This window comes from Opisthorchis viverrini, assembly GCF_000715545.1.
Source record: "Opisthorchis viverrini unplaced genomic scaffold opera_v5_480, whole genome shotgun sequence".
NCBI lineage: Eukaryota > Metazoa > Platyhelminthes > Trematoda > Opisthorchiida > Opisthorchiidae > Opisthorchis > Opisthorchis viverrini.
Window position 1 is genome coordinate 23193 of NW_008752138.1, and position 14697 is coordinate 37889.

A 14697-nucleotide genomic window follows, 5' to 3' on the forward strand; every position below is an offset into this window, starting at 1 on the left:
TTGTTAATCCTTCTTTTATGCTCACCAATTCTGATGTGCAATTCCCTGGCAGTTTGTCCTATATAAACCTTAGCGCAATCGTTGCAGTTAATTTCGGGGACCAATCACATATTTGCCGACAGTAATTTGGTCATTCTCCCGCCGCAAATGCATTGCGCGAGTCGTGAAAATGGCGACGGTCAGATTCAACTCATCGTGCCATCCGAGAACCTTGCTCGGATGGAACTTCTGGAGGCTTGCGGGCTCACCCTGCAAGAATCAAGATGAGCGGAAACCGCATGCTACTTGCAGCGAAGTTGAGGCGACCAACTGCATTACCTCGTGAGATGATACGCACCCGGACCGAGTGGCCGCTGCCTTATTCAATACCTATCACATGACAAGCCGGAAGTCAATATCCTTTTCCTTTTGTACTTATTTCATTGTGCGTTGCCTCACACAGCATGTTCACAAATATTCAAAACGAAACGACACTGATTTTAGCCCAGATAATGGACACTAGCAGGATCAATGGCACCGGAAGTACAAGAGGTTTGTAAAATCTACCTAATCCATGACCAGGGTAAAGTTGAAAAGGTCCAATCGGTGCTTTTTCCAGTTTAGAGAATGTCGACCGAACCAACATTCCCATTAGCCAATGAACGTGGCTGACAGAATTCGCCTTCACCGTGGATGGTTGATCGATCGCCTTGGCCAGACATGAAGAAACATGAACGCAACACACGATATGCACGTGCACGCGCGCGCGTGTTTCCCACATTAGTCGAAACGCAACGGAGCGACATTTCTCATGGTCCGAGGCACGTCGGTAAGACCGAACTAACACGTACAGCGCGAACTCAGTAGACGTGTGTGTGAGATGAACGACCCTCCTGAGAAAAATCGTGAGCGTAGCGCAAGCAACTAGTCCCACAATAACTTCGATACCGGATCTACAGACTACCGTGCTATCGCAGTCAGCGGAATTACATCCTGGAAGACGGGGACCGCATCAACATCACGGAGACTCTTTCTGCGTTGTCCACCTTCCAATTCGTGGCATCTGGAACCAATGTACCTATGGTACACAGTTTATAGCTGATAAGTTGATTGAACTGACTGACCTCGCGATTCGCGTTATTCTCAAGAAGACATGGAGAAGAATATTCATCTTGGTAGACGATGTTTCGACATGCGCAACACATGGCCGAGCCACCGCAATTGATGGTACTGGATGTTGGTCGAGACCGAACACTCGTTTTCAAATCGCCACTAATCTGTAAGACTCCGGTTGCGTTTGCTCATTTGACCCACCTATGGCATCAGAGCAGTGTATCCCTAAATCTCAAGGGACGTATCTGTTTTATGGTTGTGAGACTTGACCTGTTCGAGCAGCAGAACCAAGACGTCTTCAGGTGTTTGATAAAAGTTGTCTGAGGACCATAGCTCGTGTAGTTTGTGTCGGAGAATCCGTAACGAGGCAATTAGAAAGCGAGTCTCCGGTTGCGCAACGGGTGAATCCATCGAAGAATGTGTCCAGCACCAGAAGCTGCGTTGGTTGGGACATGTGTTGCATATGCCTAACCATCGCTTGCCGAAGAATGTGCTGTCTTCCACCTTAAACTCAGAGGGGTGGAAGCAGAGAGGTAGCCAACCCTTGAACTGGCAGGGAGGCATGAAAGAGATCACGAAGCGTTTCGGTACAGTCGGAGCGACTCGCTTTCCAGGGTGGAGACCGCGTGATCCCCACTGCGCCTGGTTGGAGACACCACAAGATATGGCTGCTAAACGATGTCAACGACGTTCTTGTTGTCAGTTTCTATGAGTGTCTGGTGGTGTGAGCACTTCGGAATGTAGTTGTAGTAAGCTAGCACCAAGTCCTTTCCCTGTCCACCTTTGTTCTTTTCGTTACAACAGGGCTTCCAAATAAATCGTGATTATACGGCGGCGAAGCATCAGCGTGGAACACTGATTTTATGCCATCTCGACAACGATGATAAAATAGCCTCGTTGAGGCCATCTGGCGACAGCGAAACGTTTGAGATACCAGCGGTCAAAACCTGAAGACGCTTCGCATCACCTGTCCACATGCCTCATGACCCATCCACAAGGCGACCCGTAGCCTGGCGAAGGGACCCTTTTTTGATGCTACAAGTGACACGAATCGGAAAATATGATACTAGCACTTGAGATTCGTGCGCTGAGTTCATCAGATTGCCCTCAGGGCTAACATGATTACAGAGATACGTAGAATTCTCCTTGGATTGCAAGTAGAATGTTCATGGATTGAATGTTCTAAAGGATGACTGTGCACTTTGTAGACGCAAGTCGTATACCAAGAAAGACATGATGGTAGTGCTTGTGCTTGAACTTCGTGTTGAAAAATGACGACTGCAGAGCGGTAACGATCGGGACCCCAGTGTTTGTCTCATTAACGATCGGGACCCCAGCGTTTGCCTCATTATTTCATTGGTGAAACAAAATCGGAGGGAATGGACGTCATTGCGCGGCATCAAGTTTTGCAGTAAGGTTCTCACGGGGCTCCCAGTGCACCCACACATGTACGGAAGTATCCTCGGATTATGTTCACGAACTTCTAGAGCACGGTCTGTAGAGCGATCATGGTTAGGAGCAGTGTTCCAGAGGAAGAATCAAAGGCATCTTTGAAATCAAGAAATGTCGCCTGTACACATGGTGTTGAACGAAATGTGAAGCTATGATCAGCGTAGGTTCAATCAGGTCGAAATTTGGTTTGATGCTTACGAGTGAAGAGGTATCATGCCACCCGGATCAGTGTAGCACCCTGTATCACAAATTACAAGCTTGAACAAAAAGCAGAAGTTCAGGGGGTTGTCAGCATGCGTAGCCAAAACCCATGCTTCACAAATCAATCTCGAGTCGAAACTACGGCAGTGCATGCTTATATTAAAGTAAATTAGATGAACATAACTTCACTTCACGAACAGAAAACTTACTATAATAGTACGGCGCAGTGCCAAATTCAAACTTTTGTGCGTTTGCGCCCCGAATGCGTGGAAGCCCGAAATCGGTCAACTTGACGGCGAATCGGGAATCCAGAAGGCAGTTGGAACTTTTCAGGTAGCCGTGAGGAACTAGCAGCTGGTGAAGGTAGGTCATCCCCTGGTGAGAAAAAGAGTAAATGGTACTTAGGGGCAAGAACAGGGCACGCAAGAGATATCCAGTTCCTCTTGTTGGATGACGAACGTGACAACCGCGACCACGAAAACAAAAGTATTCTGGTGTGTCTGTTTCTGTCCAGACTTGAGAACGAAGCTCTCCAGATATGCCTGTCGTCCGTTTGCGAAGAAGAATCAGGACCGAGACCTATGGGAGACACATCTAACACCGTCCCCTTCACTGAAACTAATTTCCTGCACACACTCACACACGTTGGTGGAAAGATTGAATGACATTTTCAGCTACAGTATGCAGAAACTCAGCGAGACCACCCGTATTATTTTCCTCTGCCCCCACCCCCCAATTCGAACAAGAGCCTTGAAATCCTGAAACCCTATCACCAACCGGGCTGCTAACCGATTTCGACTCTAAGATGCGGACACAATTTCAGAGACGGCAGGGTTGTTGATTGCCAGTCACTGGATTATATCACTTTGATACGCTTTTTTGATTAAATTCCGCATCACCTCTGCCCTTCATTGATGCATACTATCATGAACTGCGTTTTCAGATGATCAAAAAAATTGTTCAGCTGTAACTCCCTTCTGGTGCAGCCCAAAGGAAGCACGAGGGCTGGGGTACTGCCAGGTTTCCCAAGACTAGACAGGGAAAGTCGAGATGCAGAGGCCGGGTTCGAACCACAGAATTTCAGGTGGGTAAATTCGCGCTCTAACCACTTGAGTTATCTCGCCCCCCCATCAGTGATTAATTAAATCGAATACCACAATACAGGTATCTGAATACTATTCATAAAGCGGCCCTGATGGGGATGAATGAAGTCTAGTCAAGAAAGTTAATGTTGACATAAAAGCTGTTAACTTGAACGTTATTTCATCTTATATGCGGGACAGCCTATACCAAAAAGCCGAAATACGCCCTACAACCAGTTCGCGTCTGTTGTGAACCATCACAACGGGGACCAAACAAATACATAATAGGATTCGAATCCATGACTCTCCCTCAATCAGGTGAACACTATATCATCCGACCACAAATGGCTGGAAGGCACCATGAATAACGCTAACCTAGACAGGATACAGCAACCCCTATCGCTAATCGCGCAGCTCACGTGAAGTGATACGAAGATTGCTGGTTCCTTGCAGACGGACATTTCAGATAAAAACCCATGATCCTATTCCTTTCTGAACAACCGGCTTAAGTACAGTGGTTTTACCATCGATGTCTTCGGAGCATTGCCCGAATCTGGTGGCAACACCGGATCAGCAATACTGAAGTTCGTCGAATGGTGTTCGGGAGAAATAAGTCACCCTCGACAGATGAACTGATCACACCTCATGCGTTGCGGTAGCTTGGCCACGTGCTGCGTATGCCAGTCGACCGACTTTCTCGAAGGACTCTTTTCGCACAACCACGTGAAGGGTGGAAGAGAGCCAGAGGCGGTCAAACTATGACTTTGCAGGAAAGTATGAAAGCCATTACCAGCAAACTCAGCTGCGCTGGTCATTGCCGTCTTCCTGGATGGGGACCCCGAGATGGGCCACATCAATGGCTACAGACATTGTCAGATATGGCCCAGTCGCGCCCTCAATAATGGTCTTGCATCCAAGCTATTGCCTTCAATGCTTAGTTCCCTTCCCAATCCCTCCACTTGACAGTGCTGGATTTATGCACCAATTTATCATCTCCCGCCTCCAATGCGCAGCTACCTACCCCTGCCCCCAAATCATCGGTGAACGAAGCTGTGGCAGCTACAACCACTGTACGACGAGTACGCGGTTATTACAACTGACAATGATGATGACTATTCGTATTCACTAGTTGAATCTGTGAGCACCGCTCATGCGAAGTACAGCTCACGGTAAGCATTATCTGGGATCGATGAATTGAATTCAACAACGCTTCACACCTCACATCCTGAAGGCCATTTTCTGTGAGTTTGTTATCCGATTGCTTCTAACAGCAGGTGGCTGTTCCACACGGTATATCTTGCAAGACGTTTGATTGATGAAAACACATAGATACCAAGATAGGTGTCATGAAATTCGAAGAAAATACCGAGGTAGTTCAAACTGACTCTCGAGAAAAACCCTGTCCGTATGCATTTTGCATCCAGTGCCTCTTAATACCTGGTCAATAATCCCCTCATTTGTGTGACAGTGGGACAGAAGAAACTCCAGAAAATGTCACTCGTTGACTGATGATACTGAATTTCTGACGTGAAAATCTACTGGCTTATGTCATGAGTTAGATAAAGACGTCCATATGCACCGTGAACAATGGATTTACTACTTCATATAAATCTGATATCCCAGAGGGACAAGAACAGATCTCAAGTTCGAGACCGGTTCACGCGTTTCAAGATGGGTCTTTCCACTATTCGTTAGCTCAACAACAGGAAGATTACCTTTGGTCAATTTGACCGCCATCAAACTAGACACGTTTTCACTGTTATTGATTCCTCCATCTCCCCCTATTTTATTCTCACATTGGAATTCAACACGGTCAGTGTGTTAAAATAGGGCTGAGCAGTGCACCACCGTTCCGCGTGATCGCACCCAGATACACACGACATTCATGAATAAAAAATGTCCATTTGCCGGCTAGTCGCAAAATGTAGGTAGTGGTTTCAAGTCAGGTTCCATTTGCTTCTCGATTATTTAGCTAAGTATGAAAAAACCTCGCTGAAAATCTGAGAGTCACCTGCTCATCTATGAGGTTTTCAAGTGTAGGATGACAGTGAAAAACTAGGATAAAGATATGACAGTGTGTTTATTGTGTCCAAACTCGGGCTTTGAACTCATACCAACCTAGTGCATGCCTCTTCTCGTTAGCTGACACATATGTACTTCATGCCGTCACACACAATGAGAATTGGGGAAAAAGTTGGAGATGACCAGCGCACACTTTCCGCAAACGGTCTTTGACACTCCTTTCTCGAGTACTTTTTGCACAACCATCTTTTGCAAAGATGGCTCACCAAAGGTCCGTGTATTCGTACGTTCGGTCTGACTGATCTAAGAAGCAGATCCCGGATTGGCTGATTCAACGGATCAGCTGCCGAATGCGCCAGTCGCTCATTGGTTGACGTGTCAGTTCGGATGCGTGGGCGATCACGCGACTTGTGATGTACAGTCTGGTCGCTGAGGGTCTAATCAATACCGTAAGTTCTTGTTTGTATACCGAGCGCACAAATTCCCATCAAGGTAAACAAACGATAAACACAACTGTATTATACGTAACCGACATCCGTTCATCAACTCACCCGACAAATATCCTGCATCAAAGACAATTTGAAAAGCCAGTCCATCGTGAATCGTTCATTTTTCAGAAAATCGTACAGACTCCCTTTCGGGCAATATTCCATCACAAAATACTGCCGAGAAGGTTCCAGACAGACACCGATGAGCCGACATATGTGGTCATTGTTCAGGTCCTTTATCTGAAAGGCGAACAGATGCGAGAAAGTGACTCTGAGACTAGGAAATTTGGGATCGTTCAGTTGCAATACTTTTTCGGTGTTTGGTTGTCATACTATCTACCAGGTTGCCCAGGCCTAGACAGGAACAGTCGATATACTGGGGTCGGTTTCAAACCTTGGAGCTTTCGTTTGCGCTTCAACTACTGGGCTATCTCAAGCTCAGAAAAATTCGAAGAGCGGCTTCGGAAGACTAGCCCATCAATCGGTCAGTCGTATTCTTATCGAAAACAACTTTTCAAGTGAAGTATAAAACCGTCCACCCGGAATAACTGCTACCGATGTGAAACTCTGGGATCATCATACGTCAAACACCTCCAGATTGCTCTCAATGGTCACTAAAAGTGGATAAATTACCGCGAAGCTGTCTAGGAATTGCTGAACTACTTTAGGTAATAACAGTTTTCTTACTAAAACCAGCCTTCACTAGAAAGAGTCTAGACTCTCGTCTAACAATGATCGATGACACAACGTCACCCCGGGCTAGACCATCCATGAAGTATACGGCTACCCGGTCGAAGTGTGCATAGTACACCCCGATCACGTCATTCAGAAGCTCAACAGAACAACCGGGACAACACGAGGATGAAGGAAGTAGTAGCATTTGTCAAGGAAAAACGTGCCATCGAAGCTGTAAACTGCCTCATCAGATCGTAAACTTGGATTGCAAAACTTCCTTCCAAATGAATACACCATTGTGACATACTGATCATGAAAGTTATCTCTTAAGAAACCGAACACGGGTGGCTGCATGCGCATAGGAAAAAGAACTTGTTCAGCTGTAGGACCCTTTCGGTGCCCAACTGCCATGCCACCCGAAGGTTGCAAGAGGGTTGGGATACTGCTGGTAGCCCAAGCTTAGACAGGGGAAATCGATAGGCAGAGGTCGGGTTCGAACCGCGGACCTTCTGGGCCATCTCGAAGTGTTAGAAGCAAGCTCAGAAGGCGCAGTTAATGGTTTTTTATCGAGCAGGTGCCTCGACAACAATCGATTTGAAAGTCTGATGATACAAGACAAGTTACGAACGAATAACTGTGTGGGTGCGTTTACTGAAAGTGAAACGTGGCAGTTTTGGGACGATTGTTCTTGATGTTGGTTCCTACGTGGGAACCCTATAAGTACACTTCGTTGCCGCCCATTTTTCCGTTGAGTATGCCCCTGGATTCATCCTTTTTTCACACAGCCAGATTCCTGGAGAAAATTTGGGGACATTTTGAGTGAATTTTAGGTGGGTAGAAACTGGCCGATCATGGAAAAGACGATAGATCGCATTTGTACGGTTATTGGCTGATTGTGTTGCGGCCTGAGCGCGTTGCTATCATCGTGAACACCACTTCTCCCCCTAACCACACTTTTGGAACCAACACGAAGTGACGTACTTTTCAGGTCAATTTCATTTTCGTACGACGATTATATGAACATTTCGATTGTTGACACGAAATCCTGACCGCTGAGAAAAAAGCATTACCAAATATTAGGCTCCCATAGAGTCATCCTTATGCTTTACCAGGACCGGAAACGAGATGGTCCAAGTGGTTAGAGCGTGAATTCATTGACTGTGGTTCGAACCCGACTTCCCCTGTCCAGGATTGGGCAACCTGGCAGTATCCCAGCCCTCGTGCTTCCTCCGAGTGACATGGTACCGGAAGGGTGTTACAGCTGAACGATTTTTTTTACCAGGATAGTGTAGGAATCACCTCAAGCTGTCCATATATATGGACATTTTTGCTGGATAAGTAAATACGCCCACGTTTCTGACCGGGAGCCAAATTCCCTAGTCTCCAGTTTTCAACTTATCTCCCAGAAGCTCATTTTACAAACCATTTTGATTAAATTCTGTGCTTTGAACCTCCCTAACTGATCTCCAGACTTTGAGTTTGTCGAAAGCTAAAGTTGACTTCCATTAGCAGGGGATGAGACAAACAGAACAATTACATGCTTACCCGACTTGGTACTGAGATAGTATCCAGTGTGCGACATGTATCATTTAGTTTGGGACTGAGCCCAAGAGAGTTCAGTGATTAGGATAGTTCGTGGTTTGAACCCAACCTCACCACCTCTACTGATCCTGTCTAGGCTTGAGCAGTATCTTGATGCTCCCAGCTCTCTCAGATGGGATGGCAGCTAGGCACCGGGATTGTGTTGCAGCTGAACGATTACCGATTACTGATATTGAGTTTCATAATTAAATACTAGTAGTGCCCAAGTATAGACGGTTAAGGCCATCTCAATGAGATGAAACGGAATTTAGCTGTTCTGTTTGAGTACGTTTCATGACATTAACGTGTCGGCTGATGTCACTATCACTTTGGTAAACTTGAGCTTTGCACCTGACAATGAGTCGAAACAATTTGAAGCAAGTGAAATTCAGCTCTCGTAATTTCGGTCTCAATTTTGAGTCAACGAAGACAGACGGATTTCGCATCGCATTCGGAAAAAAATGAGCACACTCGATGATCATGATCAGTTTCGATCAGGCTGGAGACTGAAACTTGCTAGGTTGAACGCATTGTGTGACTCCGTGACCCATTGGGCTAGACTGTAGGGCATTCGTGTGATACTCACAGAGTCTCGTATCAGGTTGGTCAACGGTTGAAGGTATGACCACTGATCCTTTGCTCTTGATGACGATGATGAGGCTAACAAATGCACTAAATCGAGCCTAACCGTCTCGGTGACTAGTCATCAGCTTTACTCACCAAGCGGGTTACATTTTAGGGTCCTATGTTAACGAAAGTCGGATCTCTAAATGGGACAATGTAACTTAACTCCAGAAATCGCAAAAAGAAATTTATCCAGTCATCGGTCCGATTCCCCGTTTTCCGAGTAGTTTTCAGAAAATTCCGGATAGAAATTCTGTAGATATCATAGGGTAATCATTAGGAGTCAGTAGTACAGGCACACAGAAGTTCCTTCAATTCACCCCCCATCGTAAAACGGCACTGTAAGACCGATCCAGCTCAGTCCTTCAGACATTGGAAAAACAGCGCGAAGTGACTCGATGGAAGTCAATTTTACCTTCGACTCACATGGCATGAGAATATAATGTTAGTTGTATATGTCATGGTTGTACGAGGGCCAAGATACTGCCAGGGCTCCCACACCTAGACAGGAGGACGATTAGGGTTCTCAACCAAAGCCTTTGGCTCAAAAGCCTAACCGCAAGGCAGCGGTGTTTGGCGGGGAAATACAAATGCATTACCATTTTTTTCACGGAACACTTCGCCATACATGTTCCAACTCCCAACCTGGAAGGTCAGGAGACTGTGTTCGTCGGAACTCTACCCATGGACCAACCTGGTATTAGAGACTCTGTGAGCATCGTGTGGACACTCCCCAGTATAGCTCAATGGGTCGCTGAGGTACACAAACCGCCACACTACGGTAAGGTCCAGTCTCTTCGTGACGGCGACTCACATGGACCGCATGTTAGTCACAACATCAGATGATGCCCGTCAGAACCTCGTTCAGACAACGGTACATCAGGCTGATATGGATGAATGCGGTGCAATTTGTGATGCATGTGTGCCTCCGTTCTTCGCTCATTGATTCAAAGAATCGGTGGACTCGTTTGTGACCATGTCTGTTGAAAGTTGTAGCTTGACCCTGGTGACGTAAACTAGAAAAGATGCATTTTGGCATGGTCACCCGATGGTAATGGAGATGACCACAAAAGTCACACTCTCAACGTTCCATGGTAACTGCGACAGCTGCTCTGGCTTAAAGCAACTTGATGGGTCGATCAATTGCACCGGCTGATTCTTGCAACCGCCCCCCAGAATCGTTGCATGTCTATTCCGCATTCCCGTTGCAACATCCGGCTTCAGCGTTACGATAGTATTTGACCAACCTGTCTGCCCGAGTTCAGTACACCATACAAGGAACAGTGCGGTGTGATATGCACAACTACCGTAGTTCAATATGCAATCAGAGATGGAAGCGAATTGAACTGACTGACAGCCGTGTCGTTCGGTTTTTTTTGTGGTTGGTTTGTGAAGCGTTTACCATCGATGCGACTACCTGTTGGCGTAGGCATTCATTGGGGTGTGCTGGCGAATTGGCAGGTGGAGCATGCCTGCAAATCTACTGTCACGGGGCACACAATTCGTTAATGCAGAACACAGCATTGACGAAGATATCCTTGTCACTGATTAAGACGTAGCTCAACGAAGAGTGAAAACGACAAAACATGTTATAAAATTGCCCTGGTATTCGAAAACAAATGGATTGGTACTGACGAAGATATCCTTGTCACTGAGTAAGACGTAGTCCAACGAAAAGTGAAAGCGACAAAACATGTTACAAAACTGCCCTGGTATTCGAAAACAAATGGATTGGCAAAAAGTCGGAGATCCGAATGGCCAAAAAACTCGGATCCTAGCCAGAAAGATGTTGTGAACATCCACCCAAAAGCGATTCTTCCCTGAACGAATGCGAAGGATAAAGACGAAGTCATCTCCAGAGAGGAGACAGTTAAGCACAGATCGAATAATTTCCTCCGGGGTAGTGGGAGAAATAAACTAAACTGTTAGATCTCGGTTCCCGTCTCAGTGGGACCAAACAGCGAAAGGAAATACCGTTACCAAATGTACCATTTCAGGAGAATCACAACATATTGACGACAGAAATGAGCCCATAGGCATGGACTGTCATAATCGCACCGCATCCTGGGACAAAACACACCCTGGAGTTCTCGAATCGGTTTCCTCTTGGAGGTAACGCCTTAACTTGTTTCGATGACCAAGATGACTATCACACAAAAGGAACCCATCCCTACGTCAACCGCTTACGCAACTACTCTTTACGAATGTGAATCGACTCAATCTGTCAACAGTTCGAAATGCAGTATGCACTACGAAGCTGGATAACACGATGAAGCAAACACATGGTAATAGTTTATTTCTCCACTCCCTATTAGGTGCTACCAGTTTGTCGTACAACTTTACTACACGTAGTTTCCATTCAAACTAAATTTTCCGGTACAGAGGACAGGCTCCTGCCACAGGCATCAGTCTGTCTTGTTTTCACATACACAAGGTGTTTGAGCGTCCATTGCGGCACGAGGGACTAATCTCAAAAAACTGTGTTGCTTGTAGCTGGAAACAATCGAGTACACAGGATTTTTCGCTAAATAGGTGCGAATGAGTTGGCTACTTTACATCCCACGAGTCTCTCAAGAGGATCCGGCCCTTGTCGAGCAGATCACCTCGTCTATTTTGCCGTTTTTTCACTGGGGAAGAAGTGTTCATTCTCAAACGGTAAAGGAACCAGCCAAGTTAACGATATTACGCAGTAGAACATTGAGAGTAGTTTAACTGTGGATCACTTGGTCGCCGCAGAATATCCATCCTCATAACAAACACATACTACTATGTCTTCTACTGAAAACCACGCACTTCATTGCCAGAATGTCCCTCATTAGTTTTCTTTTTGAGTGTGGCCACTACTGAGAAGTTAATGCTGGGAACCGGAATAATGAAGAAAAAAAGCATGATTGGTACTCAAAAGAAAGATCGTAACAGTACTTCGAAAACTAGCGCGGCACAGTTTGAAACGAAGCCAGATCGGTGGTCCACATTGTGTTTATCATCTTTTTTAAAGACCTGCCTTTCGTTTTATTAGGAGAACCAGCTCCGAACGTAACAGGACTACATAACAACCAATGGAATAACCGTTTTTCGTTGAGACAGATTTCATTGATTGTTCTTCACCTGCCCTTGACAGATGAGGTGTATTCCTAATACGCGAAATTGATCAATATAGCAGCTGGCTCGCATGTCCATTGACCTTTTCTGGATGGCCAAGCGATCAGGCGGCTTTCCAGACCGGGTTCACGGCAATAAGAAGGCATTAAGGGACGTTATTTTAAGTAGAGTGGTATTTGAAACCTATGAGTAACGGACAGGTGGTGAAGGAAAGATGAGTCGGTGAGGAAAACTGGCTGCGCAATATTCATAGAGGGAGACGATGCTTACTCACCGTAGGCTCTTCGCGCGAGCCTACAGTGATGCTGCGATATCGATCGCTTAACCCAGTTTTTGGACAATGACACTGGGGCATGACTACTGTGATGGCCAGATTTGAAATGGTCGTGTTTGAGAAGGAACTTGGAATGGAATTTCGCTATGTCAAAATCAACTTTGTCAGACTGACAGAAGGAAACCGCACATTCCTATGTCAAGAGTGTGAGACTGCTTTCATGATGCCCCACTAACAACCTATGGTTCTTTCGTCTGAACGGTGCTGAATTCACCAATCATTCCGCACAGAATACAACAATTTCATCAGTCTTTCAGGGGCTGAGTACAGAAGATGATGAATGATCGATAACGCCCAGAGTGCACAAGACCGATAAGTAAGATGTTGTGGTAAAAGGAATATTTCCGTACAAGCCAGTGATTTAGGAACTGAATGTTGTTAGCTAATTAATAACTTTCTGCTTAATTTTGTTACGTGCATACAGGTAACTGCGACTGAGCGATGTGCCACAAAGTTTGCAGATCGACTTTAAACTCCCAGATGTACGAAGTTCAGAAACAATATAATACAGAAATTTCTGAGGAAAGTGACTGAATACGTTAGCTCCTCAACAACCCAAGAAGGATCTCCTCATTGGTCTTGGTATCCGATTTTGGTAGTATAAGACTACCTAGCTCAAGTGACTTTTCAGCGGGTACCCCAAAATATTCGCTATATCCCCTACAAAAGCGACAAGACAACACAGTCAAGCACACATTCGTCTTACAACTGGGTTGATTGAACTAGGAACTTGATACTTTTCGTGCAACCGCTAATCAATCAATTAACCTCTTCAAACAAAAAAAAGACAAATTAGGAAGCGATTTTAATGTATATTGCATTATCTGACCGGATAGGCTGGACAAAACTCATTTGGTCTGGGACTGAGTGCCGTCCATTAGGGTCAAATCAGATAAACATTCACTCGTTCTATCCTAACTACAATTATACGGTGGTAGGGCGATAGTAGGTGACTGTGAAGATGACGCGCCAGGAATCAACTAATAGAACTACAGCAAGCCTAGATAGAGAATGAAAGTAATAGAAATATGACAGCCAAGCTCTTTGGCTGGTGATAGCCATAAGTTTTTAGATAAACACAAATGACTGTAAAAGCTTTAACAAGAAGCACTAATTGAATGGGAGGAGATGAATTTGGATACTGTGTGCATTTAGGGGCAGGACGCTGCATTTCAGTTGCTACGTGTCGTCATCTTATCTCTACCAGACACTAAGAATTCAGCTTTCATTTTGTTGATGGTAACAATGTAGACGAATCCATTTTCCGTAATGCCATGTCTGTAGTCTAGTGTCTAGATAGGCAGTTAGTCCATAAAACGCATGTGAACTCACATTCATACGTGAGTAGTGGACATCCTGTGCACTTTTTGCCTGAGTCTGTTCTGATTTTTCACATGGCTAGACACCCCGGAGGTGATCCGTAGCGCAGAGATAAACTTCATGAATATCAAACGTAGGAAAATGGATTTTTGGAAATATCATGTGTGTATGATTAGGCGCACTAGGGTTTATTGTCCACTTACACGAGGGACGGCCTAAGTGAGAAAAAGACCCATTGGCGGCTGTACGAGCGTACCCCAAATCTTAGAACCAGTACAGTAATACACAGAGACTAGTTTATTAGTATAGTGGCTCCCCTTGACAACATATGTAATATAAGAACACCCCTGTATGAAACTTTTATAAACGCCTTTATAAATGTTCACAACTCCGTCATGAAACCAGCAGTTGCATAATGAAGTTCTCCTAAGTGTTGACTAGAACTCTACCAGGAAGTTGTGCAGGTATCCATGAGCTGAAGCCACGGCTGTATTATTTTAGCTGTCCATCTCTGGATGGACCATTAGCCAAAAACGACCACTGTCTTGCGGCCCCTTTCGCAGGACAAACAGATCACTGAAAGTGATCTCAATACAAAGGACAAATGTATCATGGTGTCTTTTTTAGGGTAAAAATCTCCAAGAGGACTCTAGGCTATTTTCTTGAAGGAAACTACTCACAAGGTTGCGGAAAAATCTTCAACAGCTCACGACCGGTTTCGTCT

General features: G+C 45.4%; 1 protein-coding gene across 1 annotated transcript in view; it reads right to left on the reverse strand.

Moving 5' to 3' along the window:
- Positions 1-14697, reverse strand: part of T265_11311 (hypothetical protein) — a gene marked incomplete at both ends in the record, with an annotated part of 109084 nt that overhangs the window by 20122 nt on the left and 74265 nt on the right. Inside the window, 2 exons of the mRNA XM_009177935.1 lie at positions 2955-3120; positions 6401-6577. Coding sequence (XP_009176199.1) covers positions 2955-3120; positions 6401-6577 — 343 coding nt within the window. The remainder of the gene's footprint in view (positions 1-2954; positions 3121-6400; positions 6578-14697) is intronic.